General features: G+C 64.8%; 4 protein-coding genes across 8 annotated transcripts; 3 read left to right on the forward strand and 1 right to left on the reverse strand.

Annotated features, from left to right (window-relative positions):
- The first annotated feature begins 1,556 nt into the window (after positions 1-1,556).
- On the forward strand, positions 1,557-7,047 carry NOX1 (NADPH oxidase 1). Of its 4 annotated transcripts, none has more exons than XM_075720632.1 (13): positions 1,557-1,605; positions 2,609-2,700; positions 3,122-3,232; positions 4,339-4,423; positions 4,501-4,646; positions 4,726-4,907; positions 5,142-5,280; positions 5,386-5,478; positions 5,637-5,872; positions 5,950-6,112; positions 6,235-6,381; positions 6,597-6,721; positions 6,921-7,047. In XM_075720632.1, the coding sequence occupies exons 1-13, from the start codon at positions 1,557-1,559 to the stop codon at positions 7,045-7,047; spliced, it is 1,695 nt and encodes a 564-aa protein (XP_075576747.1). The 4 variants fall into 4 exon arrangements, with proteins under 4 accessions (XP_075576747.1, XP_075576746.1, XP_075576749.1 ...); XM_075720631.1 differs by having other exon boundaries at positions 1,557-1,601; positions 2,605-2,700; XM_075720634.1 differs by lacking the exon at positions 6,235-6,381.
- A 995-nt stretch (positions 7,048-8,042) lies between these two features.
- CSTF2 (cleavage stimulation factor subunit 2) lies at positions 8,043-14,957 on the reverse strand. Of its 2 annotated transcripts, XM_075720475.1 has the most exons (15): positions 14,900-14,957; positions 14,621-14,699; positions 13,698-13,867; positions 13,253-13,389; positions 13,015-13,134; positions 12,757-12,912; positions 12,504-12,627; positions 12,131-12,193; positions 10,759-10,818; positions 9,995-10,136; positions 9,479-9,630; positions 8,902-9,179; positions 8,622-8,747; positions 8,352-8,477; positions 8,043-8,220 (listed from the first exon to the last, which is right to left on the reverse strand). In XM_075720475.1, the coding sequence occupies exons 1-14, from the start codon at positions 14,955-14,957 to the stop codon at positions 8,355-8,357; spliced, it is 1,788 nt and encodes a 595-aa protein (XP_075576590.1). In that variant the 3' UTR covers positions 8,043-8,220; positions 8,352-8,354. The 2 variants fall into 2 exon arrangements, with proteins under 2 accessions (XP_075576590.1, XP_075576591.1); XM_075720476.1 differs by lacking the exons at positions 9,479-9,630; positions 9,995-10,136; positions 10,759-10,818.
- Positions 14,958-15,811: 854 nt separating this feature from the next.
- Positions 15,812-18,540, forward strand: TYW2 (tRNA wybutosine-synthesizing protein 2). Its single transcript, XM_075720762.1, has 5 exons — positions 15,812-15,882; positions 16,184-16,331; positions 16,410-17,025; positions 17,864-18,021; positions 18,094-18,540. Exons 1-5 carry the CDS (start codon positions 15,812-15,814, stop codon positions 18,538-18,540), a joined length of 1,440 nt encoding a protein of 479 aa, XP_075576877.1.
- Positions 18,541-20,664: 2,124 nt separating this feature from the next.
- Positions 20,665-27,656, forward strand: SYTL4 (synaptotagmin like 4). Its single transcript, XM_075720608.1, has 16 exons — positions 20,665-20,774; positions 20,936-21,151; positions 21,675-21,784; positions 21,946-22,060; positions 22,226-22,333; positions 22,599-22,722; positions 22,830-22,920; positions 23,110-23,213; positions 23,323-23,409; positions 23,744-23,922; positions 24,099-24,201; positions 25,138-25,299; positions 26,051-26,156; positions 26,558-26,657; positions 27,185-27,393; positions 27,514-27,656. Exons 1-16 carry the CDS (start codon positions 20,665-20,667, stop codon positions 27,654-27,656), a joined length of 2,067 nt encoding a protein of 688 aa, XP_075576723.1.
- The last annotated feature ends 242 nt before the right edge of the window (positions 27,657-27,898 follow it).

Genomic DNA, 27,898 nt, shown 5'->3' on the forward strand with positions numbered 1-27,898 from the left:
CATCCGGCTCCTCCAGCCGGCTACAGACACGGGGACGGGCCGCGCCGGGCTGCGCCGGCAGCCGGAGTGGGCTCACGGCACAAGCCGTGCCGGAGGCAGGCGCTCCCTGGCCCTGCAGTGGCAGCGGGTGCCAGTGTGTCCCCATGGTGGCAGGGGGACAGGAGCGTGCCCACCTGCCCAGGACCACGCGCACAGACACGAAGGACTTACAGGGTGCCCGAACCGCCTGCCGCTGCAAGCCGGCTGCTGTGCGGTGCGCAGCCCCTGGGGTGCCCCGACACCCTCGACCACCCGCTGCGGTACATACGGCGACCTCGGGCCCACGGGTGCCGATGAGACTGTTTTGAGCAGTAAAGAAACTTTGCTGTGGCTGCGTGTCTGGGTGCTGGCGGGCGGCCGGTGACTCAGGCGGAGGGTGGGGACCGTCCCGCCTGGGCTGGCAGGGGTGCGCGCACCCGCGGCCCGCGGAGCCCTCGCGCTCGTGGGTGCCGAGCCAGGGCTGCGCCAGCAGGAAGCGGCGATGCGGGGAGCGATAAGATGCAGGAGCATGGCGGGACGGGGGGGGGGGGGCCGGCCTCGTCCTGCGCCTCCGCCGGCACGGCCCTGGCTGCGGGCCAGGAGCAGCCCAGCGCGAGGGCCAGGAGCAGCCCAGCGCGCCAGCCAGGAGCGATCCTGCCCAACCTGTTCCTCCAGGCAGGAGGCCCCGGCACCCGCTGCTGCTCCCAGCAGGAGCAGTGGGAGCCGCAGCGCCAGGCCCCGCGGAGCTCGGGAGCCTGCAGCAGAGGAGGAAGGGCGGCTGGCGCAGCGGTGGTGATGCTGATGGGACCCAGGGGTCCTCACCCCAAACCAGGAGCGTGACCTTCCCCCTGCCCCTGCTCCCCCCCAGAAACCATTTGTGGGGTCAGCTCGGTTTGGAGGGTGCTGGGTGCCAGGCGGAGGGTGCTGAGCACCCCGGAGTGCCTGTGCACCGCTGGTGCTCATCTGCTGGGCGCTCAGTCTTAATTCACCCTCCCTGGGGTGGATCTCCGGGCTGGATCCTGGCACCGGCGCAGTGCCATGCCCCCGGGGATGCTTCTCCTCCCTTGGCAGTTTTTTTATCAAACAGGGGCAGCAGAGGCTGGCGGGGGATGCCAGGGAGGCTGGGGTGGGGACACATCTGCTGAGCTGGCACAGGATGGCCCCTCCACAACTTCCTCCCACCAGGAAATTCCTACCTTAAAAAATTCCATTTTTGCCCCCAAATATTGCAAAAAACCAAGAGGAGCAGCCCAATGTCCTGCAGCGCCTGGCCGTGGGGCCGCGGGGGAACCCCTCGGCGGGGGGCTGTGCCCAGCGGCACAGGGGGCTGGTTTTGGCCAGCCGATGGGATCAGCCCTGCCTTCCTGGAAGGTGGCCTTTGAAACCGCCCGGCATTTCCTCAAAGGCTTCTTGGGAAAGTCCCCACAGAGCCGTTCCCACAGCCGGGGCTGCCGCACCGCCTGCCACCTCCATAAAACGGTGTGCAGGCAGCGGCAGGCAGCGGCGGGTGTGGGCAGGCGGGCACGGAACGTCGCATCATGGGCAACTGGCTGGTCAACCACTGGTTCTCGGCCACCGTCCTCGTGAGTGCGTGGGGCTGGGGGGGCTCATCCGCCGGGAGGGGCTGGGGCGATGTGGGGGGTTATGGGGGGCAGGGGCTGGGGGCTGATGAGCTGTCCTGGGGCTGGGCTGCAGGGAGGGACAAGCATCCCCTCTGCTCAGCCACCCTGCAAAGCCCGGCGGCCACGGGAGGGATGGGGTTTGGAAAACTTAAGTCTTAAGGAAAACACAACTCAAAAGGAAGAGGGGGTCCTGCTGCAAAACTTAGAAATGCCGCTGCTTTGGCCGGGAGCCTGCCATGTGCCCCTTCTCCCCATGTGATGGCAGGAGGCTCCCGTGAGAGCCCACGCCGGGGCGAGGAGCCCACACCAAAGGGACGATCTGCCCGTGCCGTGCTGCAGCATCGCTGCTGTTAGAGGTCTTGCCCGGCCGGCACCGCATCAGCTGCTTGATGCTGCGTGAGGAGCTGCATATGTGTGGGAAAACAAGGGTTTGCAGAAAGTTGGGTTATTTTCATTTTTTTAATGACTTTTTTTTAAAAAAAACCCCACAAATGCAAGGCAGAGTGGTTTTGGGAGCTCTGCGAAAAATCGATGGCTGTGAGAAGGGCCAGTGTGGGGTGCAGCAGGGCTAGGCAGGGGTTGGCAGCGTGGTGGGGCTGGGTGAGCCAGCTCCCTGCAAAATTTCCTCCTCCCAGAGTCTTCCCCATGCAGCCCTGCTCAGCCCCGACCACCCTCCGGATGTGCCCTCGTGCCGTGCAGGCGTTGCCTGCGCCTGCCTTTCCTCCTTCCTCGTACGTGGGTGATGCACAGGGCCGTGGGTGACAAGACAGTTGTTTTGCAAGACTCCCACACCTCTCCCCACCTTTGGCCCCGTGTCCCAGCCCCATGCGTGCTGCTGCAGCTCATAAGGAAGCAGGAGGGGACTCTGTCCTGATGCCCTCCGACTGCACCCACACCTGAGTGCTGTGGGTTGAGGGGGGGCCCGGGCCGGGGTCCCTCATGAGGCCACGGCTTTCCCCCGCAGGCAGCCTGGCTGGGCATCAACATCTTCCTCTTCACGTACTACTTTCTGTTCTTCGATCGGGATGACCGGTACTTCTACACCAGGGCCATCCTCGGGGTAAGGTGCTCCCCTGAGGCACCCTGCCTGCCCGGGCACGTGTGCCCCTCAGAGCCCTCCCGCAGTGGGGTGGGGGGCTGCAGCACCCCATGCCCCTTCCTTGTCCTGTCCTCTTCCAGCCCACCATCACTCCATCTCAGTCCCCAGCCTGGCAGTCCTCTGTGCCAGTCCCCAACTTGGTCCGTGTCCTGTCCCAGCCCAGCATCACCCCCTCCCAGTCCCCAGTCCAGCCCAGCATCGCTCCCTCCCAGCATCCAGCTCAGCATCGCTCCATCCCAGCTCAGCATCTCTTGGCCCCATCATGTCCCAGTCCCGGCACAGCACCCCGCTGGGCAAAGCTGTGGTGGGCAGCGCGGCTGCGGGCCGACGTACCCCGTCTGCAGCACGGGGCAGCAGCGCTCACCCCCTCCCCTCTCCCCAGTCCGCCTTGGCATGGGCACGAGCATCGGCCAAGTGCCTCAACTTCAACAGCATGCTGATCCTGCTGCCTGTCTGCCGCAACCTCCTCTCCTTCCTCCGCGGGACCTGCTCGGTGAGTGCCCCGCGGTGGCACGGCCAGCGTGGCTGTCCCCATCTCCATCCCTGTCCCCATCTCCATCCCTGTCCCCATCTCCATCCCTGTCCCCATCTCCATCCCCATCCCCATCTCCATCCCCATCTCCATCTCCATCCCCGTCCCTATCTCCATCCCCGTCTCCATCTCCATCCCCGTCTCCATCCCCGTCCCCATCTCCATCTCCATCTCCATCTCCATCTCCATCTCTGTCCCCGTCACCATCTCCATCTCCGTCCCCATCTCCATCTCCATCTCCATCTCCGTCCCCGTCCCCATCTCCATCTCCATCCCCGTCCCCGTCCCCATCTCCATCTCCATCCCCGTCCCTATCTCCATCCCCATCTCCATCCCCGTCCCCGTTCCCATCTCCATCCCCATCTCCATCTCCATCTCCATCTCCATCTCCATCTCCATCTCCATCTCCATCTCCATCTCCATCTCCATCTCCCATCTCCATCTCCCATCTCCCATCTCCATCCCCATCCCCGTCCCCATCTCCATCTCCGTCCCCATCTCCATCTCCATCTCTATCTCCGTCCCCGTCCCCATCTCCATCTCCATCCCCGTCCCCGTCCCCATCTCCATCTCCATCCCCGTCCCTATCTCCATCCCCATCTCCATCCCCGTCCCCGTTCCCATCTCCATCCCCATCTCCATCCCCATCTGCATCTCCATCTCCATCTCCATCTCCCATCTCCCATCTCCATCTCCCATCTCCCATCTCCATCCCCATCCCCGTCCCCATCTCCATCTCCGTCCCCATCTCCATCTCCATCTCTATCTCCGTCCCCGTCCCCATCTCCATCTCCGTCCCCATCTCCGTCTCCATCTCCATCCCCGTCCCCATCTCCATCTCCATCTCCATCTCCATCTCCATCCCCATCCCCATCTCCGTCTCCATCTCCATCCCCGTCCCCATCTCCATCCCCGTCCCCATCCCCATCCCCGTCCCCATCCCCATCTCCATCTCCATCTCCGTCTCCGTCTCCGTCCCTGTCCCCATCTCCATCTCCATCCCCATCCCATCTCCATCTCCATCTCCATCCCCATCCCCACCCTGACACCGCTGCCTCTCCCCGCAGTGCTGCAGGCGGACGCTGCGGAAGCAGCTGGACCACAACCTCACCTTCCACAAGCTGGTGGCCTACGCGCTGGCCCTGCTCACAGGTATCACCCCGCGCCAGGCTGGGGCACGGTGGGGACAGGGAGGTGGGCAGATGGGTGACTGCTTGTCCCCTCCCCAGCCGTGCACACCATCGCCCACCTCTTCAACCTGGAGCGCTACAATGACAGCCAACAAGCCACTGACGGCAGCCTCCCCGCTGTCCTCTCCAAGATGCACCTGCAGGACAGCAACAAGTGGCTGAACCCCATCCACTCCAACCAGACAGTGAGTGCTGGCCCCAGCACCCAGCCCCCCCGCCACCGCCCGTCCCCTGCCCCCCTAACCCATCCTGCCACCCCTGCAGACCGTCGAGTACGTGACCTTCACCACCATCCCGGGGCTGACGGGGGTCATCATCACACTGGCGCTCATCCTCATGGTCACGTCCTCCACTGAGTTCATCCGCAGGAACTACTTCGAGGTCTTCTGGTACACGCACCACCTCTTCATCATCTACTTCCTTGGCCTCGTCATCCACGGCATTGCGTAAGGCTCCTCGCCGCTCCCCAAAGGCAGGACAGTGAGGGGCAGCGGCCGCAGACCCCCATGGGGCAGCCCTACCTGCCCCAGGGGAGCGGTGCAGCCCCGGAGAGGGTCCAGTGGGTCCGTGGGCTCCCCGTTCCCAGGGCTGGCTAGCCCAGCTGGCCTCACGCAGCGCGGCTCAGCCCTGGCTGCGGGGGCAGGAGCTGGCCCCTGGGCTCACCCCTCGCCTCCCCGCAGCGGGCTGGTGCGCGGGCAGACGGAGGAGAGCATGGAGGAGGTGCCCCCTCGTCGCTGCGCCCGCTATCTCACGCACAAGGACGAGGACTGCAGCCACGGCTGCTGCGAAGACCCCGAGTTCGGGAGCATCCCTGCTGAGGTAGGGCAGCAGTGGGACGGCTGCAGGGGGAGAAGCCCTTCCCCTGCCCTTGGGATGCTCCAGCCCTGGCCCTCCCCAACCCTTTGCTCTCCTCCATCCCGGCAGTCCTGGAAGTGGGTTCTGGCCCCCGTCCTCCTCTACGTCTTCGAGCGGATCCTCCGGATCTGGCGTGCGCGGCAGAAGGTGGTTGTCACCAAGGTGGGTGGTGCAGGAGCCTCTGCCTGCTGCCAGCTCCTTCCCTCGCAGCCACCAGTGCCGCAGCTCCTTGCCGGGGAGGCGGGCGGGGGCGGCTGCCGAAGCCCCTTGCCCAGGGACAGGAGCCAGGCTGGGCGCTGAGCCCCGTCCCTGCCCCGCAGGTGGTCATGCACCCTGCCCGTGTGCTGGAGCTGCAGATGCAGAAGAAGGGCTTCCGCATGGAGGTGGGGCAGTACATCTTTGTCAACTGCCCCGCCATCTCCCTGCTGGAGTGGCACCCCTTCACCCTCACCTCAGCGCCTGAGGAGGACTTCTTCTCCATCCACATCCGGGCGGCCGGCGACTGGACGGAGAGTCTCATCGACACCTTCCAGCAGCAGAAGCTGGAGATGCCCAGGTAGGCTGGAGCGCCCGAACGGACCATCCCGACTATTTGGGAGGCCATACCTCTTACCCAGGCCCTCCTTTGGCCAGGATCGAGGTGGACGGCCCCTTCGGCACGGCCAGTGAAGATGTGTTCCAGTATGAAGTGGCCATGCTGGTGGGAGCGGGCATCGGAGTCACCCCCTTCGCCTCCATCCTGAAGTCCATCTGGTACAAGTTCCAGCAGGCTGACCAGAACCTGAAGACCAAGAAGGTATGGGGTGTCCCATGGGACCAGCCGTGGGTTTCTCCATGCTGGGCTTCCCGGTCCTTGACATCCCTCCACCCCTCCTGCTCTGCAACACCTTGAGCAACCCTTCTGCCCCTGCATCCCAGATCTACTTCTACTGGCTCTGCCGGGACACGGGAGCCTTTGCCTGGTTCAACGACCTGCTTGCCTCGCTGGAGCAGAAGATGGCCGAGTCGGGCAAGGCGGACTTTCTCACCTACCGCCTCTTCCTCACTGGCTGGGACACCAGCATTGTGAGTCGACCACGGGCAGGCACGACTGCAAGGGGCGGGACACGGGGTGGCCAAGTTGGGCAGGAGAGGCAGGGCAAGCACGTCAACAGCTTGCGGGCAGGAAGGCTGGGGACGGTGTTTGGTGGGCATCGGCAATAGATGCTCCTCCGCGGCGAGGGACTGGAGGTGGGCTCACGGGTGGTGGCCGGGGTCCTCACCGTCCCTGCTCTGCCCAGGCCAACAATGTGGCGCTCCGCTTCGACACCGCTACGGACACAGTGACGGGCCTCAGGCACAAAACCATCTTTGGGCGGCCCATGTGGAACAGCGAATTTGCGGCGGTGGCTGCAGCCCACCCCAGGTGAGAGGCAGGCAGGGGGCTCAGGGTACCGGAGCTGGGAGGCACCCCCTCCTCCCTGGCACCCAGTGCCAGGCTGGGCAGCGCTGGCTTTGGGAGGGGGCGCGCTCATCCCCCGCAGGTTGCAGGGACCCCAAAAAGCTCTTAAATCACTTTTCCCTGAGCCACCTGCCCAACGCCAACATCCCCATGCTGTGTGCAGGTCGGTGGTCGGCGTGTTCCTCTGCGGGCCGGGGTCCTTGGCAAAGAGCCTGCAGAAGTCTTGCCACCAGCACTCCAGTCTGGACCCCAGGAAGGTCAAATTCTACTTCAACAAGGAGAACTTTTAAGTGGCAGCCAGGCTGGGACCCCAGTGGACAGGGGACTCTGCCGGTCTCGCCTCAACCCCAGAGCGAGTTGGCGTGGCCAGGGATAAGCACCCGCTGAAGAATGCGTGCACGGAATCCAGGCGAGACCAGGCAAGGTGCTCCTTCTCCATGAGAAACTCTAGGTTCAAAGACTGCTGCCTTCTCAGCCTGGGCTACGAGGGGTCCCCATGGGGGGCGTGGGCCCGCAGCTCCGCACAGCCCCCCCGTCGAGAAACCAGAGGCACACGCTGCGATGCTGCTGCTGGAGCAGTGGGGAGCAGGGGGAGCGCCCAGCGGGCTGGGCAGAACCACAGGATGGGGACAGGGATGGGAGAGGGGCATGCCGAGCCCCTCCGCGTTTAACCAGGCCTTTGCGTAAAAGGGTAAATTAAACGTGCCTTCCTTTGCAATAAAAGCCTCTGTGGTGACTCGGTCTGCGCAGGTGCGAAGGGAGCCCACTCTTTGCCCCCTTGCAGGGCTGCAATGAAGCAGCTGGTTCATAGCAAACCCTCTGGGGTGCAGGGTAAGGTGCTCCCTCCGTGGGGCTCGCTGCCACCACCCGGAGCCAGCCTGCATCGCCCGCCAGGCACACACCAGCGCGTGCAGCGCATGCGAAGGCAACAAATTCTGCTCAAGCGTATGCAGAGAAGAGGGGGAAAACCACCCTCCCCGAGCAGGCTGGCGTGGTAACCGATACAGCAATCAGATATGCAGCCCTTCCTGCCTGGTCGGCAGGGACAGAAAGCTGAGCTCCCCGTCCTGCCCTTCCCTTACACCCCTGTGAACAGCACGGCACGTAAAATCCCACGAGCAGATCTTGCCCCGGTGCTGGGGAGAAGGGAGGAAGGCGAGTGGTTTGGACTAGCCTGGAGCCAGGCCAGACCGTTCCCAGAACCCAACAGTCCCACTCCAGCCTCCATGAGACCAAACAAGGCAGCCGGAGACATGGCTTTACTCAAACCCTCCTCCCACTTTATTTCAAACATCATAAAATATACACACAGAAAAAAGGATGAATAGGAGGGGAAAAGGTTAGTGGGGGAGGAGAAACCTCTCCCAAAATGCATCATCAGCTCAGACAGCAATGGGAAGCAGCTGCCACGGAGCATCGCCCCTGTCCCGGCGGACGGCATCTCCGCCACGCGCCTGCCGGGCCTGCGAGAAGGAAGGGGAGCAGAGTGAGCCCCAGCACGGGGAGGAAAAGCTGGGTGGAGCCCCATCCCGAGCAGCTCTCCGATTTACTGAATGGGAGCAGGCGCAGGCCGAGGCTGGGTTAAGGCCATCACCTGTCAGGGTGCCCCCGTGGATTTCTGGATTTGCTCCTTCAGAATAAGGATGCTCTGCCGCTGCTCCGGGGGCAGCATGGCGATCTGGTCCGCCGTCAGCTGCAGAACCTGCATGATCAGGGCTGCCTGTGGGGAGAGCGGGGAATCAGAGACGTGCCCTGCCAAAGCAGCCACGGGTTGCCGGAGCCAGGAAGGGGCTGTCCCCGCCGCAGTAAGGCACGGAGGAAGTGCCGCTCTGGGTGTCTCAACCCTTCCCTTTTGTCCTCTCACCTTCTCGTGATCCTGGGGGGTGACCTGGCTCTGTCCAGGGCTAAAGCCTCCGGGCTGACCAGCTCCTTGGACCCCTGCCCCCGGAATGCCTCCTCCCTGCATGCCTGCCCCTGCCATATTAGGAACCTGCGGGCACAAGAGAGCGGGTAAGGACCAAGGGGTCTCTGGACTCAGCCATACAAATACAGGAATGTAAAGCAGATGATCAGATGGATGCCCCCCACAGCCAGCCTGAAGATGCCTGAGCATGAAGAGAGGCTACCGTGCCTTTTACATGTACCTGGCGGGGCCCCTGCGGGCCACTGGCTCCCATGTTAAGCGGCCCAGGGCCCTGTATCCCGCCAGGCATGGGGCCACGCGGGTTGGGACCAGGCCCCCGAGGCTCCAGGCCCCGGGGCTCCATGACCCTGGCCTCCATGGCCCTGGCTTCCAGCACTCGTGGCTCCAGGACCCGCGGCTCCAGGCCTCGCGCCTCCAGGGCTCGCGCCTCCATCACCCGGGGCTCCAGCCCTCGCGGCTCCAATCCTCGTGGCTCCAGCCCTCGGGGATCTCTTCCGACTACAGGGGAAAGACAAGACGAGCTGTTGAAGGAAGCAGTGCCGCAGGGAACGTGGGAGCGAGCCCGCTGCCTCCTTTGCCTGGGGGCTAGCAAACGCCAGGAAGGTGCAGAGCTAGTGGCAGAGGGGACACGCCTGGAGGAAGTCCCTTGCCCCGTGGGACTGTCCCTCCTTGCCCTGGGGTGAGTTGTTTCGCTGCCCAAACCCCCTTCCTACACCTCGTGTCGGGGCAGCGGGCTCCGCTCTGACTTCTTGTCTGTACGCTTTACGCCACCCACTATTTCATGCCCCCTCTCTCACCTCGAGCATCCATCAAGGGCCCCCGCGGCTCTCCCATCAGTGGTCGGGGTTCTCCCATGGGTCCCCCCCTCATCTCGTGGGGGGGGCCACGGCTGTCATGACCGGGCATATGGTGCATAGGGGCTCCCTGGTGGGGCGGCCCAAGGTAACCTCTGACGCAGAGAGACGAGGAGAGCAAAGCAGGAGGAGGAGAAAAAGCGAGAGAGTGTGAATCAGACGCTGGCTTGGCACGGTCTGGGCAGAGCGCTGGGATTGCCCCCGAAGCCGGCCGCAGGGGAGGAGGGCGAGGCTGGCACAGGGACGGGTGCTGTCGGCCCCATGCTGCAGGGCTGCTGCCATCACCCCGGGGATGCCCTGTCCCCGGGGGAACGGGCCGGCCCCCGCGGTCACAGCACACAGGCCTCCGACCAGGCAGTGGTGACTCCCGGAAGGCTGGTGCCATCCCTGTCCTCAGTGAGAGGTCACTGTTGGGCAGGGGACAGCGCCAAGGGCTCCTCTCCTTCCCTCTCCCCTCACCTGGGCTCCACTTCTCCAGTGACTGAGAGCAGGGTCCCTCCGCGAGGGTCATTCGGGGCATCTCCCAAAAGGCCTCGGGGCGGCGGGCCACTAGCAGGTAGAGGTCCACGCTGCATAGGGGCCCTCGGGTCTGGCATGGGCACTGCCAGGGAGACACACAAGAGCTCGTGAGGATCTGCATGACCAGTGCCGTGCTGAGTCCGTCCCCCAGCGCCCTCGGGCCTGGGGTGCGGGGTGGCCTCGCTGCTCCCCGGCGCGCAGGCGGGTGAGCCGTGCTGACCGCCGGGGCAGCGGCCCCTCACGCAAGGCCGGAGTGCACCGAAGCCCCCTCCCTGGCTGCTGATTTTATCCCTCTCTTTCCCTCTCTGGCTCTGCCTCAGGCTCCTTTCGGCACCAGGCGGCCACACCAAGCGTGGATGCCCCCGTGGCGATCCCTACGAGCATGGGCATCGACACCCTGCTGACATGGGGCCAGGAGCAAAGCAAGACCTGGAAGGCTCCTGGTAACGAGGTGTCAAAGGGGGCTGGATCCTAGGAAAGGCAGTCTCCAAGCAGGCTCTCCTTTTCTGCTGGTGGCTTTCTGTGCGCAGCACTAGCCTGTTCTCTCCTGAGGCCCCAGAGGAAAATCCTGCCTCCTCCTAACCCTGCCAGGCTACGGAGTGATAGTCCAGTCCCCGGCCCTGAGCAGGGCAGGGTGAAAGCTGCTCTCTGCACACTCCACAACGAGCTCCATGGGAGGAGGGAGCTGGCGGGTGCCGGGATACCTTGAACGCGTTCGATAGACGCAGGCCTGGCAGGTCCCACGGGCGAGAGCTGCAGGTTCCCTGGGCAAGCAGCAGGAAAAGAGGGAGAAGAGCAGACACGTAAATAGTGTATGCACACATGCACTCAGCCTTGGGGACAGCGCTGCCTGCAGCATCACCTCCGCTCCCTGAAGTCCCCTGGAAAACCTACGGAGAAGATGCTGCCTGCTGCAGGTCTGGCTTTATCAACCTCTTCTATTAACAGCACCTCTGCCACCACACGCGTGACAGTCAGCTTGGCACGGCCCTTCCCTCGCCCACCATGTGAACGCGCGGGGCAGGAGGACATCCTGTTGAGAGAATCGGCATTCTGCGGGGCCACGCTGCGCACTGCAATGCACAGCCAGTCAGCTTCTGCTTCTGCCCCTGCCCGCGGCTTTCCACGGCACTCCCCAGTGCCAGCTTCCTGTCTGCTCTCCAAAATCTTCTGGGTACCAGCAAAAGCGCCAAGAACTGCCAGGCTGCTCTCAGGAAGATGGTGCCCGCCCCAAAGAAAATGAGAGTCAGCTTCTCCTAAGATACCTAGGGCCGGCGGATCTCAGAACAAGCTTGCCACGTTCCTGAAACAAGGCCTACAATACAAGTCAAGGCAACAGGGGTGTCAGCTACGTGCCTTATTACTACGAGAACAGGAACGCCTTGGTTGTGCTAACCCTGACGCACGACTTGACGGGGCAGCCACGCAACGTAAGAACCGTAAGGAACCTGGCTCCGGGGCTGGGCCGTACAGACCGTGCCTGCAGAGGGAGAGCCAAGCAATCACTCACTGGGAAATTCCCCGCCAAGCCTCGCGCTCACTGTTGCAAGCAAAAGCGAAGGCCCAGCTCCCTCTGCCGGGCGCGGCGTGGGGAGCGCTGGGAGACATGGGCAGACGCGGCGGCAGCACAAGCTGCTTCCCAGCACGCAGGCAAAGGAGCAGGACAGGGACCAGAGAAGAGCAAGCTCTGCCTGCCTGCTCAAGCACAGGGACAGACACGGGCTCACAGAGAGATGGAAAACACAGGTGCGTGCTGCTCGGTAGGGCTCTGCAGGGACTGGCAGCTCTCCTGGCTTCCAGGGCGCATCTGCACAACACAGTGCAGGACAAGCCAGGAGCAAACCGGCTGCGTGGGCTGCGGCCCTGGAAACAGGAGAGCTGCTACCACAGCCTTGCGCCTAAGCAAACAAACTTGGGCGCAGCCCAGCGCTGCGGGAGCTGCCCTGGATCCAGGGACGGCAAGGCTGCAGGGAGCTGGCAGGGGCTCTTGGCACAGCACTGCTCAGCACTCGTGGCCTGGGCCCCTGCAGGAGCGAGGCTCACATAACGCACAGCACTAACCCAGGTCTGTTTTACCTTGTCCGCGCTCCAAGGGGACAGGCCCTCCGCCCGGCATCCCAACCTGTGGCTGCATCCCACCTGAGAGGGAACAGGCAGAGATCAGATCGCTCCCCAGCCGTCCCTGCACCACCAACAAATTCCTCCGGCCCCAAATGCCTTCCCCACTCCCACGGGAGCATCCAAAGGTTTATTTTCTCAGTGTTGGTTCCCCACAGAGATAAGCCAACTTTCCAAACCGCTGCTGGCAGCAGCCACAACCACGGTACATGGTATGGGACTACATGTGCTCTCACAGGGCCAAGCCCTCTGGTGAAGGGGAAGGTAGAGGGGGGCTGCCTGCAGGACCCATGTGCCCAGGGCACCGTTTAGCCAAAAGCCACGCACTCACCTCCGGGAGCCATGGGGCCAGGGCCCGGGCCCTGCACAGGGGCTGCCATCTGTCCTGGGGCTGGCACTCCTCCCTGCATGGGCGGCTGCATCAGGGGAGGCGCGCCATTTACGTGCATCCCACCCTACCCAGGAGAGAAACCGGACCTCAGGGAAGCCCTGACACCCAGGCATGCGCGTCCCAGCTGGGAGAGCTGGAGCTGGCAATGCCCATCTCTTCCCCCACATGGCAGCTGCGTTGCATAGGCTCTTACTATGGGCTGTGGCTGGGATGAGGGGGTATTCTGCGAGTTCAGCTGAGCATTTGGCCCTGGCCCAGGCCCTGGCCCTGGCCCAGGCCCCGGCCCTGGCACTGGCTGCTGGTTGCCTGGGATCAGAGGAGGAACGCTGGTCTGGCGATGCAGGATTTTCTAGGGGCAGAAGAAGGAGAAAGGAGTTCTCTTCCACTCTGCCTCCACAACAGGCCACCACCGATATCCTACCGACCCTGGACAAGGCAACAAGGGACAAACCAGTGCAATCTCCGGGTCGACAATCCTCATGACCACCTGGGCCTGCAGCAGGGCGTAAGCCAGCTGAGGGTTCTGGAGCAGCATGTTCCTGGCTTCCTGGGGGCTGTTCTGGACACACAGCTGAGAAGACACACGAAGATCAGAGCTCTGGCAAGGCGCGACAGGGGCTGCGAGGGCGCGGGCAAGTGGTGGTAGAAGCTGTGCTCACGCAGAGAGTGCAGCCCTCCGCTTCACTCACCTTCATCTGCTTCATCAGCTCAAACATCTGCTCGGGCGGCAGGCTGGCTACTGCCCGGCTGATGGACTCGGGGGCATCTTCAGGGTTGACAGGGTCCCCGTAGGGTGACTCTATGATGGGCGCACCTGTGCCCAAGCCTGCAACAGAGTTTGTGACCTCGTACAGCAACGTGAACCGTCCGTTTTTAACGGGCGCGTCAGAAGGGAAGCACTGTGCCATTATGGGGAAAGGGAGGCAGTGAAAACAGGGAGATCATCTGCGAGAGAAAACACAGAGCTGAGCCCATGCATCCCTCTGCAAAACCACTTGCTACATCGCTTTGAGCAGGTCAGCTCCACGAGGTCCCCACCTCGCCAGCCTCGCAGAAGAGGCACGCTTTGTAACATGGAAAAAGCCAGGCCCAGCCCGACACCAGTGCAGTCTCCACCCCTAAATTCAGACTCACTCTTCAGCTCCTCCTTGTTCTTCTCGCTGGCTGCGTTGTCAACACGCAGGGCCCTCCCGCTGAACTCTCGTCCGTTCAGGTTCCGCATGGCACTGAGGGCCGTCTCCTGGTCTTGGTACTCACAGAAGCCATAGCCCTTCGGCTTCCCCGTCTCCCTGTCATACACCAGCCTGCACAGCGAGGAGGAGAGAACCACCACCACTGAGGGCAGCGCAGGCATCAAGCAGCGTGCACTGTCCAGCTCCCCAGTGCTGGGGAGGGGGCCATCGGCTTACACCACACAGGAGTGCTGGGGAGCAGAGTGAAGGCACTGGGGTCAGGTCAAGGCATGCAATTGTCGACCCTAAGCCAGAGCCAAAAGACCTCCTGGATCCAGGCCGATGGGTGTTCCCAGAGCTCTGGTGTCCAGGAAGGCCACCAGCACTAGCACTGTGCTTCCCGTGACCCTATGAAGGAAGCTCTTGGGGGCACAGGGCTGGACTGGCTGCTCCTGGAGCTCCTAAACCCTTAACTGAGAGCTCTCTGAAGCCTGGTGCCACAGCAGGAAAACACCCCTGCAGAGCCACTGGGATGGGAGTGCTCTGCACTGCCAGCTCTCCGCACTGAGCCTGATCAGGACCTGAGGACTCATCTACCCCAGCTCCACGCTACAGCAGGGCAGCTGCCTCCAGCCTGGCACAGGGTGCCCGCACTGCGCTCCTGTGCCTAGTCCATTACAAGGCGGCCTCGGCACAGGGCCCCAGCGCCCGCACCCCGAGCACAGCCTCACAGCCCCCCCGGGGAAGCACCGCTCCGCGCTGCTCCGCCGCTGCCCGCCGGAAGGCTGGCCCCGCGCAGCACGGCCCTGCACAGCCCCACGGCACCCGCGGGGCGAGGTCTGCCCGCGGGGAACCGGCGAGGGGGAGGCCGGCAGCCGCTCTCACCTAAAACTGACCACAGGCCCAACCTCGGAGAAGATGTCCTTCAGCTGCTCCTCTGTGGCTTCGTACGGGATATTCCCCACTGTGGAAGAGAGACGGCGGCCGCCGGTCAGCGCGGAGGCCGAGGGCTGCGCGGACACCGGCCCCCAACGGCGGGGAGGGCTCGGCCAGCCGGCCTGCCCGGAGCCCGGAGCCCGACCCCCGGCCCCCGGCCCCCGGCCCCCGGCCCCCGGCCCCGGCCCCGGCCCCGGCCCCGGCCCCGGCTGTCCCCGCGGCGCTCACCGAAGACGGAGCGCAGGGAGCGGTCCACGGCGGGATCCCGCACCGACAGCCCCGCCATCCCGCCGCCCGGGCCTCGCCGCCGCTTCCGGTCCCTCGCCCCACGCCGTCCCCCCGCTTCCGCTTCCGCCCGCGCCCTCAACAAACATGGCGGCGGCGCTGCGGGGAAGGCGCTCCGGCGGGAAACACGGGCGCAGACCCCTGCAGTCTGCGCGCCGTGCTCGGTAGGAGCGGGGAGCGGGGAGCGGGGCGGCCGGGACAGCCGGGAGGGGGGTGCCGGGTCCTTGGGAAGCCCTTCCCGGCACAGCCAGCCAGGGGGTGCCGGCTGCCGGGGCAGCTCCGCGGCCGCAGGGGTGCAGTCCCGGGCACCGGCCCTGAGGCACGATCCCCCGCGTATCCCACACCCCATCCCCCGGGCACCCCATCCCTTGGGACACCCCCCCCGCCCCCCAGTGTACCCCACCTCTAGAGTACCCCATGCCCCGAGGCACCCCATCCTCCCAGTCCTCCGGGGCACCCCATCCCTTGGGACACTCCACCCCCAGTGTACCCCATCCCCTGGGGCACCCCATCCCCTAGGCACCCCATCTCCAGGCACCCATTTCCTGGGCCACCCCATGTCCTGGGGCACCCCATCCCCTGGGGTACCCCATCGCCGTCCACCCCATTCCGTGGAGCACCCCATCCCCTGGGACACCACCCCCAGGGCACCCCACCTCCCCGGTCACCCCATCCCCGGTCACGCCAGGGCAGCCAGCCCCCTGCCCCGGGGCGCAGCCATCGCCCCGATGCCCCCGGCATGGCAGTGCCAGGGTCCCCCGCCTGCCCCAGCTCCCTCCTGTTCCTTGGGACCCTGACACCCTGTGCCCGCCTGGCAGCGTCCCCGCTGGACGGTGACGTCCCCCCATCCTGGGGATGGAGGTGAGGGATGTCCCCGTCCCCATCCCTGCGCTGGCCACGGAGCCGCAGTTCGCCCAGCGCCTCAGGTGAGCCTGCGAGGGGGAACGGGAGCCCTGCGGCAGGGTGCGGGCAGGGCTGGTGGGCAGGACACCCGGGACGCTTTCATTAAAAAATAACCCAGCCACCAAGCCAGGAAACATGAAATTACTACTCTACCCTTAACTGGTTTAGTGGTGGACTTGGTAGTGTTAGGCTAATGGTTGGACTGGATGATCTTAAAGGTCTTCTCCAACCTAAGCGATTCTATGACACCCGGGGTGGGTCCCTTCCCTGCGGTGGGGTGGGCTGCAGGGCTGGGGAGGGCCTGACCGTGCCTTGGCCTTGCAGGGAGCATTTGGAAAAGGAGCAGCTCCTGGATAGGCGCTACCGGCTGCAGGAGGTGCCAGGGGGCCGCGTGGCCCTGCCTGTGCTGGAGGAGAAGCTCTCCCAGCTGCGGCTGCCCCAGGAGATGCCTTGTGGGCTGGTCCGGATCCAGGTTGGGAGAGACCCCCCTCCCTGAGTCCTGCCACGGGGTGGAGGGGTCTCAGCCCCGTGTGCCACATCCCTCCCACAGGACCCCGTCCCCTCCAGGGCCGCCCGCCGGCAGACGCCTGCCCAGAAGCTGCGGGACGAGCTGCGGCAGCTGCTGGGCGAGAGCTGGTCGGAGGAGCTGGAGCGCGACATGCCCCGCGCCTGGCAGCGGCACGGGGATCTGGTCCTGCTGAGTGAGGACAGCTTCAGGGCTCCGCCGTGGGAGAAGCTGGGTAAGGGGGAGCAGGGTCTGCCTGCCCAGATCCTGCCCACGGAGCTGCCCTGGCCTTTCCCAAAGCTCCCAGGACGGGTGCATTGCAGGTCCGGTGCTCTGGGAGACGGTTGCCTCGGCTCTGGGTGCCCGGCGGCTGGCCAGGCGAGGACGGGTGTTGCCGGATGGGATGCGGTCCCCCAGTGTCACCCTGCTGCTGGGCCAGGACGGCTGGGTGGAGCACGTGGACAACGGGATCAGGTAGGCAGGAGCCGTGGTGCAGGATGCGGCCAGTGCAGGGAAGGCGCTGCCCTCACCAGGCTGGCGATATCTCCCAGGTACACGTTTGATGTGACCAAGTGCATGTTCTCACCGGGCAACATCACGGAGAAGCTGCGGGTGGCCTCGCTGCCCTGCTCCGGGGAGGTCCTGGTGGATCTCTATGCAGGTAACGGGGACAGCGGAGGGATTTGGCGGGTCAGGCTTGCGGAGGCAGGCAGGCAGAGAGCAGTGATGCAGGTACCGATGGCATCCAGCTGGATGTGAAACGTCATTTCCAGCCTGCACTGGAAAAATACCCAGACTTAGAGCTCCTGCCCCATCTTGTGAGCCTTCAGCTGACCTGGCACTGCTGTCCCTCCTGTGTCCCTGTTGCCTTTGGACACTCAGGACCACCTTGCACTCAGGCTCTGCAGAGCACTGCTTTGTACCTAGTGCTGGTCATGGGAATCATTTGGATCCATGGAAAAGATTTGCCCTTGATACTGTTTCTGAAAGGCTCCCGTAGATGTCCTGAGCCTGTACTGATGTGCTTTCATGACCTAAACAAAGTGTCCTGTGCTGTGAGATGAGTGGGGAGATCGCATCAGGTGTTTGCATGTCAAGAGAGCAGCTGCTTTGTGCTTAGGGAAGTTAGCGCTTCCAACCTGTGCCACACGGAAAGGATGTGGCACTCACAAAACTGTTCTGGATTTATTAAAATAAATGGTAGTCTGGGCACTTCTGCACAGAGTGGAAGCAGGGCAGGGCAGGTGTCAAGCTAACGGTCAAAGACTGAAGGTAAAATAAGCTCTGTAAACATTTTTCAAGACAGATTTTGCTTTTCCAGAGGCGAGGGGGGATGAATTTCCATTTTTCCAGCATCTGGGCTTGTTCTGACCTGGAGCAAAGCAGATGCAGAGAGCCGGGGCGGTAATCTGCATCCTGCCCTGCCTCCAGGGAGGTGTGTGGACCCCCCTTGGTGCCCAGACCCTGCCCTCAGCCGCTGCCACCTCTCCTGCCCCCAGGCATCGGCTATTTCACGCTGCCGTACCTGGTTCACGCGGCGGCCGCCTTCGCCCACGCTTGCGAGTGGAACGGCCACGCCGTGGAGGCCCTGCGGAGGAACCTGGCGCTGAACGGCGTGCAGGACCGCTGCCGCGTCCACCACGGGGACAGCAGGCGGGTGAGCGGTGCCGACCGGCCCCGGCGCCCCCAGCCCCGCGCGGCATCCCCCTCACCTCCCCTCTCCTTCCAGCTGGAGCTGCGGGACGTAGCGGACCGCGTGAATCTGGGACTGATTCCCAGCTCGGAGGAAGGCTGGCCGGTGGCCTGCCGCGTCCTGAAGAAGGCCACGGGTGGGGTTCTCCACATCCACCACAACGTGGAGACTCTTCCCGCACAGATCCCACCACGGTCCCCGGTCCTGCGGGCTGAGCGGGGGTCTCCAGAGGGAGCTGGCTCTGAGGGAGAGGTGCAGCACCCAACGGAGGACGGTGGGAAGGAGACGCTGGGGGCCAGGATCAGACCTGAATGGCAGAGGTGGGCCGAAGCCACAGCGGCGCGGATCCGGGGGCTGCTGGCGGAGCTGCACGGGCGGCCGTGGCGCGCCAGCATCCTGCACGTCGAGGCAGTGAAGTCCTACGCGCCCCACGTGCATCACCTCGTGCTGGACCTCGAGTGCCGGCCGACGCTGCCCGTCTAGCCGGCCACGGGCCCCGGTGTGGCTCCAGCTCCCACGAAATGGTGGTATTGGAGCATGGGTGGCGGGGAGACGGTACCGTTGCTTGCTGCCAGCCTGGATATACTTTATGTCCCCTCATTCCCAGGTGGCAGCAGTGCCCAGCGGTGCCTCCCCGTGCCCAGACGCTCTCCCGCTGGAGATCCCTCCCGGAGCCAAATCCCAGCCGAGGATGGAGAGAGCTGGGGCTGAGAGCACCCCGAGTCCTGCCCCGGCTCTGCCTGTCGCTGCCCAGATCTTGGACACGTGGTGGCACTTTCAGCTCCATTTTCACGCAGGAGAGAGCCACAGGGCTGGATAAGCCTCGGATACCTGCCGGGCTTTGTTTCAACAAGTCAGGGGCAGGCTTTGTGCTTCTATTTACCAGCTTGCTTTTTTTATACTGGAAACTTTTTACTGAAAACAGTACTTTTTTGTACTGGAAACATGTCCGTTCATCTCCGTTTCTTCTCACCTTTTTGCAGAAATAAGGATGTTTCCCACCTCTCTGGCTGGCGTCCAGTTAAAATGCAAACACTGGTGCAAACGTGGGGGCCCTGCCTGGGAACACGGGGTCCCGGGGCGGCGTGCGGAGGGGCTCGGGGAGCAAAGCCTCTGCCTGCACCCTCTGCCCGCAATTCTGCCTGCAAGCCTAAAGCCCTCTTACCCCTGTGTAAGCGAAACCACCTCTTCCGCAGCTGTGCGTGTACCCCTGTTGCAGAGAAAAGCCCTGCCCAGGGAGGGAGTTCCCGCTGCCCTTTGGTGTCCCCGGGTCCCCGTGGGTTTTTCCCCGTGTACGTGTCCCATCTCCTCCCACGGGGCTGGCAATCTCTGGCTCTCCCTGTCCTGTGGCGAGGAGCCCTGGGGTGCAGCCAAAAGTTTTTCCCATCGCCCGCGCTGCTGCGGGCAGAGTGCGAGGGGCCCTGCCAGGGCCGTGTCTGCCCACGAAGGCCGAGGGCAGAGGCTGGAGCCCTGCGGCGGGGCCATCCCCTGCTGCGGGCAGAGAGGGGTGGGCGCCGGGGCCGCGCCGCCCGGGTCTCGGTCTCTCGCTGGGCACCCGGGGACCCCGGGCGGGCACCCCAGCAGGGCGGGCGGCTGTAGACTTTGCGCTGGCCCGTGTGTGCTCTTTGGGAGGAGCTGCCTTCCCAGGCAGGGCTGCGGGGGAGCCCGGCCGGGGGAGCAGCCGGGGCAGAGCCGGGGGCTCCAGGCACCGAGCCGGGCCCTGCGCAGCGTGCCGGGGGGCGAGCAGCCCGCGGGGATGGGGATGGCGATGGGGCCGGGGCCGGGGCCGGGGCCGGGGAAGGGGCCGCTGGCCGGGCGGGGCGGGAACGCCCCCCGCCAGGGCCGCCCCGTCGGGGCCGCGGCCCCTTTAAGGAGGTGGCACCGCCCCCCCCCCCTCCCCCCCACCTCCCCGCGCTGCCGGGAGGCGCCGGCCGGAGCCGCGGCAGGTACCGGTACCGGGGCAGCACCGGGGCGGGCATCGCGGTGGGTACCGGTACCGGGGCAGCACCGGGGCGGGTACCGGGCGCCGCCGGGGCGCGGTGCGGCTGCGGGGACGGGAAGGTCGCTCCCGCCGGGCTCGGTAGCCGCCGCCCGTGCCCCGGTTCGCCGGTGCGGGAGCGGGGAGCGGGGGGGCTGCGGAGCCCCGAGCGGGCGCTGCGGGAGCGCGGCCCCGCCCGGCTCCGTCGGGGCTGGAGCGGCCGCGGCCGCCCGGGTCCGGCCGTCAGCGGCTGCGGGCCCGACCCCGCTCCCGCCGCTGCTCCGGGGGCTCTGCGGGGGGAGGCGCGGGTTCGGAGCCCGGGGCGGCTCCGTCCTCCCCGGGGGTGCCCGGGGGTGCTGGGCGTCAGCCCCGGTCCCGCCGAGCCGGCTGAGGTCAGCGGGGCTGGCAGGCGGCCGAGGGCGCAGCCCGCAGCAGCGCCGAGCCCGGGGCAGGGCCGCGGAGGCGGCTGGGCGGGCTGGGTGCCTTGGGTGCGGCGATCCGGGCTGGGGGGGCACCCCGGGGTGCAGGCTTGGGGTGCCCGGCCGAGCTGGGCTGAGGTGCGGTGGCTCGCTCCTAGCACGGACGCGTCCGGCCGCTTCTGGCGAGGGTGAGCGATCCCAGGCGGAGCGATGTCGGAGGCCGTGGATCTGTCCTTCCTGTCGGATGCGGAGAAGGATTTGATCCTGCAGGTCCTGCAGCGCGATGAGGAGCTCCGCAAAGCAGAGGAGAGGAGGATCAGGTGAGGACGGGGCTGGGGCCGGCCAGGGTGCTGCTTTCCCCGCTTTGCTCCAGAAGTGGCTGGAGGGGCGAGGGCGCGGGCGACGGGGCTGGGCGGCAGCTCTGCTCGGCCCCAGGGTCCCGGCGTGGCTCTGACGGCTCCCGGTTTTGGGGTCCGGGCAGGCGCCTGAAGAACGAGCTGCTGGAGATCCGGCGCAAGGGAGCCAAGCGGAGCAGCCAGCGCTACAGCGAGCGGACGTGCGCCCGCTGCCAGCAGAGCCTGGGCCGCCTCAGCCCCAAGGCCAACACCTGCCGGGGCTGCAACCACTTGGTGTGCCGGGACTGCCGCTCCTACAGCCCCAACGGCTCCTGGCGCTGCAAAGTCTGCACCAAGGAGGCGTGAGTACCCGGGGACAAGCGGCGGGGACCTTCTGCACGCTCCTCCCGTCCCCTTCCTCTTCCCTGTCGCCCCAGCTTGACGCCCCATGGCCAGCCTTTCCTAGCCCAGCTGATCTTCTCCAGCGCAGGCAGCTGTCTCTGCTGTCGCTTCCCGGGGTGGGCACCCACGGTTGGGCGATGGAGAACTGGGTCGTGCCCCACTCTTGGGTCTCCTTCATGCCCGCCCTGCTCCTTTTCCCCACTTGCTCGACTCTGGCATCCCCCCATGCCCCTCGTGCAGCCTGTGTTTCAAGCACCCCACGTTTCCTTCCTCTCAGCCTCCCCTGTCCTACAAAACCCCATCTTGCTCCCGTGTTTGCTGGGGGGATGTAGCCGGGCCCATCGTCTCTGCCCAGCCACCTGCCGAACGTGCCCACCGTGCCCGTGCTCTCCTTGGCTGGTGGCAGCACCGAGGGCGGCATTGGGGTGCAGGGAGCAGCCCCCCCCACCCCTGACTGCCCCCCACTGCCTCCCTGCCTTGCAGCGAGCTGAAGAAGACCACGGGCGACTGGTTCTACGACCAGAGGGTCAACCGCTTCGCCAACCGGCTGGGCAGCGACATGGTGCGGCTGTCCCTGCGGCACCGGTTGGCAGGTAGGGGTGCCGCAGCGATGCCTTCTCCCGCAGCCCGGCCCTCCGGGATGCTCCAGCTTTGCCTGGTGCTCCTCTGCCCAGCGTGGAGTTGGCTGGGAGCAGCTCCTGCTCCAGGCAATGGGCTGGGAGCAGTGGTCCTCCTGATGCCTCTCTCCTTCCAGCCAGCAAAAGAGAGACCGTGGGACAAAGCCTCCTCCAGAAAGCGCAGCTTGGCGAGCCCAAAAGCTCCTCTGCAGCCCGGCCGCAGAGCTCCCCGGCACCCCGGGAGGGGCCCAGGTGAGGATCCCTGCCATCTCCCCCACTCCGGGTGCCAGCCCTCTCCTGCTGCAGGGACAGGAGGGACGCTGACGCCCTGCTCGGATCAGTGGTGGCGGCAGAAGCTCGCTCTCAGGCTGGCCTCCTCGCCAAACAGGACATACCTGTGGTTTTGTTTGTCTGCAGTTTGTTTCTGGATGCCTCAGACCCTCGGGATGGTAAAAGCGACACTGAGTCCATGGAAAACGTGAGCCTGGATGGCTACAGACCTAGTCCCGGTGGCGCGGGGGGCAGGTGAGGGGCTCCCTGGGTGGTTTGTCCTTGGCAGGGCTGGCCTGGCAGAGCATGAGGACCTGCATCTCAAGTGCATTTTTCTCGGTCTAGTGAGCGGGAGCTGGCTCCTCTGGCTGGGCTGAAACCTGTCCCTGGGCAGGCAGGTCCTCTGCTCCCGGGGCTGGGGTGCTCCGGGGAGCTTGTGGGGAGACGGCGCTTCTCGGCCAGCGCTTGCCCTCCCAGCTGTGCTCTTGGCCTGGGACAGACCTTTCTGCATCCTCCACAGGCGTAACTCCCTGGAGAGAGCCGCCCCTCTCGGAGACGGAAAACAGGTTGCTGCGCCAGCAGGACCTGCTGCCTCCAGCCTGACCCTCCCTCTCCGCTCCAAAAACACGTTCGCCAACGGACGGGTGCGTGCCGCTGCTTCGGCGGGCTCAGCCCTCTCCTGGGGTGCGGGGCTGGGAGTCCCGTGGGGTGCCCAGCCCTGCCCTGCTCTGAAGGGACCTTTCCTCCCCAGGATGCCGCTGTGGGGGGCCGCAGCAGCGCCTTGGTGGACGAGCATGAAATGATATTCAAGAAGAACCCCCGGCGGGTGGTGAGGCCCGCGGGTGAGAGCTGCGCGGGCGCAGGGGGCTTAGGGTGCCGACGTGGCAGGGGGTGGGCAGCCGCTTCTCCCTGGGCTGCGGCGGGCTTTGGTGCGGGTGGGAGAGGCTGGGGCAGCCCCTTGCGTGAGGGCGCAGCAGGGCTCTTAGTCCTGTGCCGCGACGCTGCCTCCTGCCTCACCATCTCTCGTGCAGACTACACCAAGTCAGTGATCGACCTGCGCCCGGAGGACTTCATGGGGGAAGGCAGCTCTTTGGGGGACAGGAGCAAGTCGGTCCCCGGCCTCAACACGGAGTTGGTGAGACCCTCGGCGTGCCGCGGAGCCGGCTGCCGGGTGGAGGAGCTGGCTGCCTGGCCGGCTGTGCCCTGCCGCTCCCCACGCAGGCAGCTCACGTCTCCCCTTGCAGGAGGAGGAGGAGGAGGACATCGATAACCTGGTGGAGATCCATCGGCAGAGGGTGGCCCGGGGCAGCATGCGCAGCGGCACCTCCTCGGTGAGTCTCCGCGGCGTGGCCGTGCTCTGCTCCGCAGGAGGAAATGGTGGAGGAGGGCAATGCCGGCTGGTTGGGTGGGAGGGAGGCAGGGCGGGCAGCTCCTGGGGCGCGGGGGCAAGAGCTTGGGGCGTGGGGGCTTCCTCCCCTCGAAGGGAATCGCAACGCGGAGAGCCAGCGCTCTTCCAGGGAGCCTGCGTGCGGGTGGGAGGCACTTGGTGGCCACCGCCAGCCAGGGAGGGGCTGTGCGGAGGAGGCGTGGGGAGTAGCCTTGCTGAGGATGAAGAGGGACCCACCAAGCGATGCTGCCCAGGCTCAGCCCTGCCCTCTCTTCCAGAGCACGCTGGGGAGCATGGTCAGCATTTACAGCGAGGCCGGCGACTTTGGCAACGTTGCGGTCACCGGGGGAATCTCCTTCTCCCTGAGCTACGAGGAGAAGACGCAGACCTTGTTCATCCACGTGAAGGAGTGTCGCCAGCTGGCCTACGGGGACGAGGGCAAGAAGCGCTCCAACCCGTGAGAGCCGGGGGGTGATGGCTGGTGGTGCCCAGCTGGGTTGTGGGGTGCCCACCAGAGATGGGAGCTGTAAGGGGGGGGGGGTCTTGGCAAGGCAGGAGGTCTGGGGTTGACCTGGGGGACTAAGGGTAGTTGTGGGGAGACCCTGGTGCAATGCTGCCTGCTCCTCCCTTCAGGTACGTGAAGACCTACCTCCTGCCCGACAAATCCCGGCAAGGGAAACGCAAGACGACCATCAAACGCAACACTATCAACCCGCTGTACAACGAGCTGCTGAAGGTGAGTGGGGATGGGCTGGGGCGCAGCCCGCTCCCCGCTGCGGGGCCAGGCAGGGACTTGGCCCTGGGGATGCTGCTGGAACAAACCAGGGGATGAATGGGCTCCAAACCCTGAGGTCGGGGTCTGCAGAGGACCCATGTCCAGACACTGCACCCTGAAAGCGGGAAAAACCCACTCCCAGGCTGGGTCACTGCTCTGATGTGGCTGTGGTGTCAAGCCCCAGGCACCACGGTGGGGCGGAGGCACAGCTGCAGATGTGAATGTGCGTCCTGGCTCCTATGGCATCCCCCAGAGCCAGGGGCCTTCTGCTTACCCCTGGACATTGCTTTCCTGTGAAGAAGGCTCCTGGGCCATTGCAGGGAGGTTACAGCAGTGGGAGGGCGGGCAGCGTGGCTGCAGAGGCAGAGATAAGGCAGTTCTGGGCCCCAGGGAAGAAGCACTTGGCGCTGCCCTTCACGGTCCCTGCTGCGGCCACCACAGGGTGGTGGGAAGGGCTGGCTCCATCCCCGAGCCTGGCAGCGCATCGCTGAGGCCAGGCACTCTCCGGACAGGAGGGAAGTGGGAACTGTGGTTGGATTTCCAGGCTCCCACAGCCCAGCATTTGCTGAGATCTCACGCTCTGACCACCTGAGGCTCGGCGGGCTGGCAGAGCTGTGCTTGTGGTGGGATGGGATGGGGTGGCCGGATGCCATGAGCCCTGGTCCTGGCTCCGCATGGGCTCTGAGGGCGACTTGCCTGGAGAGCACGGGCTACTGCACCACTGCCCCAGAACTTTGAGGTTTCCAGCAGACTTGGAAATGAAGGCAAACAGTCTCTTGCGTGCATCCACTGCTCCTTAAAACCTGTCTCCTCTCCTGCTCGAGAGCTGTGGCTGCTGGTGTATGCCAAGCCTGGGCGCTACCTGCTCACCGGTGGTTTTCCTGTCTCTCTTCCTAGTATGAGATTAGCAAGTCCCTCCTGCTTGCAAGGACGCTGCAGTTCTCGGTCTGGCACCACGATCGCTTTGGCCGAAACACGTTCCTGGGGGAGGTGGAGGTCCCGCTGGACGCCTGGAACTTCGAGAGCCAGCTGGAGGAGTTTCTGCCGCTGCATGGCAAGGTGCTGGCCCTGCTGCCCCAGCCCTGCTGCCTGCAGCAGCCTCCCTTGCCTGGCCCTGTCCCGGGGGGTGGCCCTCAGCAGGCAGAGGGGTGCAGAGACCTCGGCCGAGAGCTGCCAAAAGGCTTGCCCCAAATCAAATCTTGGAGAAACAAAGACCCCAGAGCAGATAGCAGTAGTAGTAAAAAAGGGTAGATCCTTCCGCATTAAGCCTAGCTTCCGTCCTCCTCCTCAGTATATCCCGTGGGATGTCTCTGCCCCATCAGATATTTTCATTCTGCTTGCTTGATTGCTCCAAGAGTGCAGCTCTTCCCAGCTACCTGTCCTGACCGGGAGCCAACTTCAGGGAAACAAATGGGGGAAATTGGCCAGGACATCCTGCTGTGGGCTGCGGAGCCGTGCAGCTCGACGGCAATAGCAGATGCTGCTTCTGGACTTAAAAGTCTGGTTCGCTTGACTAGCTTGTACTGTGGGCTCAACCCTTGGCCTTGCTGGGGCTCGAGCAGCTTGTGGAAATCCCTAAATAGGATTTCCTAAGGGAGCTGGTTGAGCCAAAGCGGGATCCCAAAGGAGCCGGTCTGAGTCTGACCTGGTGATGCTGGGGAGGGCCTGCGGGCATTTGTGCCAGCTAAAGCACCTCTAGCAGCAGCCGAGCTCTTTGGCCCAGCACGGAGGGGTGCTGCAGGCAGACCAGGCCATCGCCGTGTCCACTTTGCCCTCTCAGCAGCGTTTGATAAGCCTCGCCTCTTTGCAGATTGGGGCGGATGCTGCTGGTCTCCACCAGTACAAGGGGGAGCTGGTCGTCTCCATGAAGTACATCCCATCTTCCAAGCACCCTGGGACTGGGAACGGCAGGAAGGGTGAGTGCTGGAGCTCCGGGATCTCTGTAGCCTGCGGGACCTGCTTGCGGCCACGCGAGCTGGGTCTGGGTGGGTTTCTTGGGTGGTGCCGCTGCAGCCTTCTCCTCTGCAACACCTGCAAGGCTGCTCTGGGTCAGGGCAGACCTGGCTGTCCTCAGGCTGGCCAAGTGGTCCCAGTGCTTTCCTGGGGCTGGACCAGGCTGGACCATCGGGCCCCGCGTGGAGCAATTGTCTGCCTTTGCCTCCGCGGGCAGGGCCAGCGAGGGAAGAGGCAGGAGGAGATACCAGCCGGGGATCTGTACCTGCCTCTGCAATGAAAGCTGTTCAGCAGGACCTTTCCAGAAGTTAGTGGTGGTGGAAATTAAAGCTGATTAATTCTTGCTGTGTTGGGTTTTTCCCAGGCAAAACAGGGGAAGGCGGTGAGCTCCAGGTCTGGATCAAAGAAGCCAAGAACCTCACGGCTGCCAAATCTGGGGGGACCTCAGACAGCTTTGTCAAGGGGTGAGTGTGGGTCCTGGGCACAATGAAGGCACTGTCCTCCCTGGCCGCATCCCAGAGCCGCCCTGGGGAGGGATGGGTCTCTGTGCTGGCCGCCCCACGCTGCCTGCGTTGTACCCTGAAAGTCACTGTCTTCCCATCTCTGCCTGGAGATGAGATGCTCCGGGTAGCAAACGCTCTCCTGGGTTGTGGCTGGCTGAGAGGTCGCAGTGGGAGGCTGCATGCAGGGCAGGGCTCCAGCTGCCGTCAAATTGTCTTCCCGGAGGTCACCAAGCCACTGGGCAGCATGGCTGGGGGGAGCAGGCTGCGGTCCTTGCCCTCTCCCCTCCTTAGACCACCTGCAGTCTGCCGAGCGGCTTTTCAGGAGTCGGGGCAGAGACCCAGCCCCTTGCAGACCATCATGGCTCTTCTTGGGCCGTGTCAGGGAAGGTGGGCTCCAGACCAGGTCCTGGGGTGCTGAGGTGCCCCAGCCCCTGGGGCAGAAGGCAGTTGCACACGTGCTGCTAACCCAAGGGGCTGTTTCCCCCCAGCTACCTTCTGCCACACAAAAACAAAGCCTCCAAGAGGAAGACGCCCGTGGTGAAGAAGACCCTGAACCCTCATTACAATCACACCTTTGTCTACAATGGCATCAACCCCGAGGACCTGCAGCACATCTGCCTGGAACTGACAGTCTGGGACCGGGAGCCACTGTCCAGCAACGACTTCCTCGGGGGTGTCCGTCTGGGGGTGGGCAATGGTGAGGAGCCCTGGGGTCCCATCAAACCCTGGGGACAGGCAGCCTTGCTTGCGGCTGCCTCGCTGTGGGCAGGAGGCTGCTCCAGCAGCGGCTTCTGCCCACATCCATTCTTTCCCCCAGGCATGAGCAACGGGCAGGCTGTGGACTGGATGGACTCCATGGGCGAGGAGCTGAACCTGTGGCAGAAGATGTGCCAGTACCCAGGCTCGTGGGCGGAGGGGACGCTCCAGCTCCGCTCCACCATGGCCAAGCTGAGGCCGTAGGCTGCGGTACCGGCACCGGGACTCAGCTGAGGGCTGGCACCGCTGCTCAAGAGCTGCACTCGCAGCATGGTCTGGCAGGGCTGCCAAACATGGGGTGTTTTTCCTTCGCTTATACTTTAATAAACATGACCTTCTCTAAACAGGCTTGGGCAGAAAGTCTTCTTGGCCTCGCTTTGTTTAAAGGGTTTTCCTTTTGTCTTAGGCTTTGTACCAAATTTCAGGCTGAACTGGAGTTCTTGTGG

Source organism: Pelecanus crispus, chromosome 13 (assembly GCF_030463565.1).
Source record: "Pelecanus crispus isolate bPelCri1 chromosome 13, bPelCri1.pri, whole genome shotgun sequence".
NCBI lineage: Eukaryota > Metazoa > Chordata > Aves > Pelecaniformes > Pelecanidae > Pelecanus > Pelecanus crispus.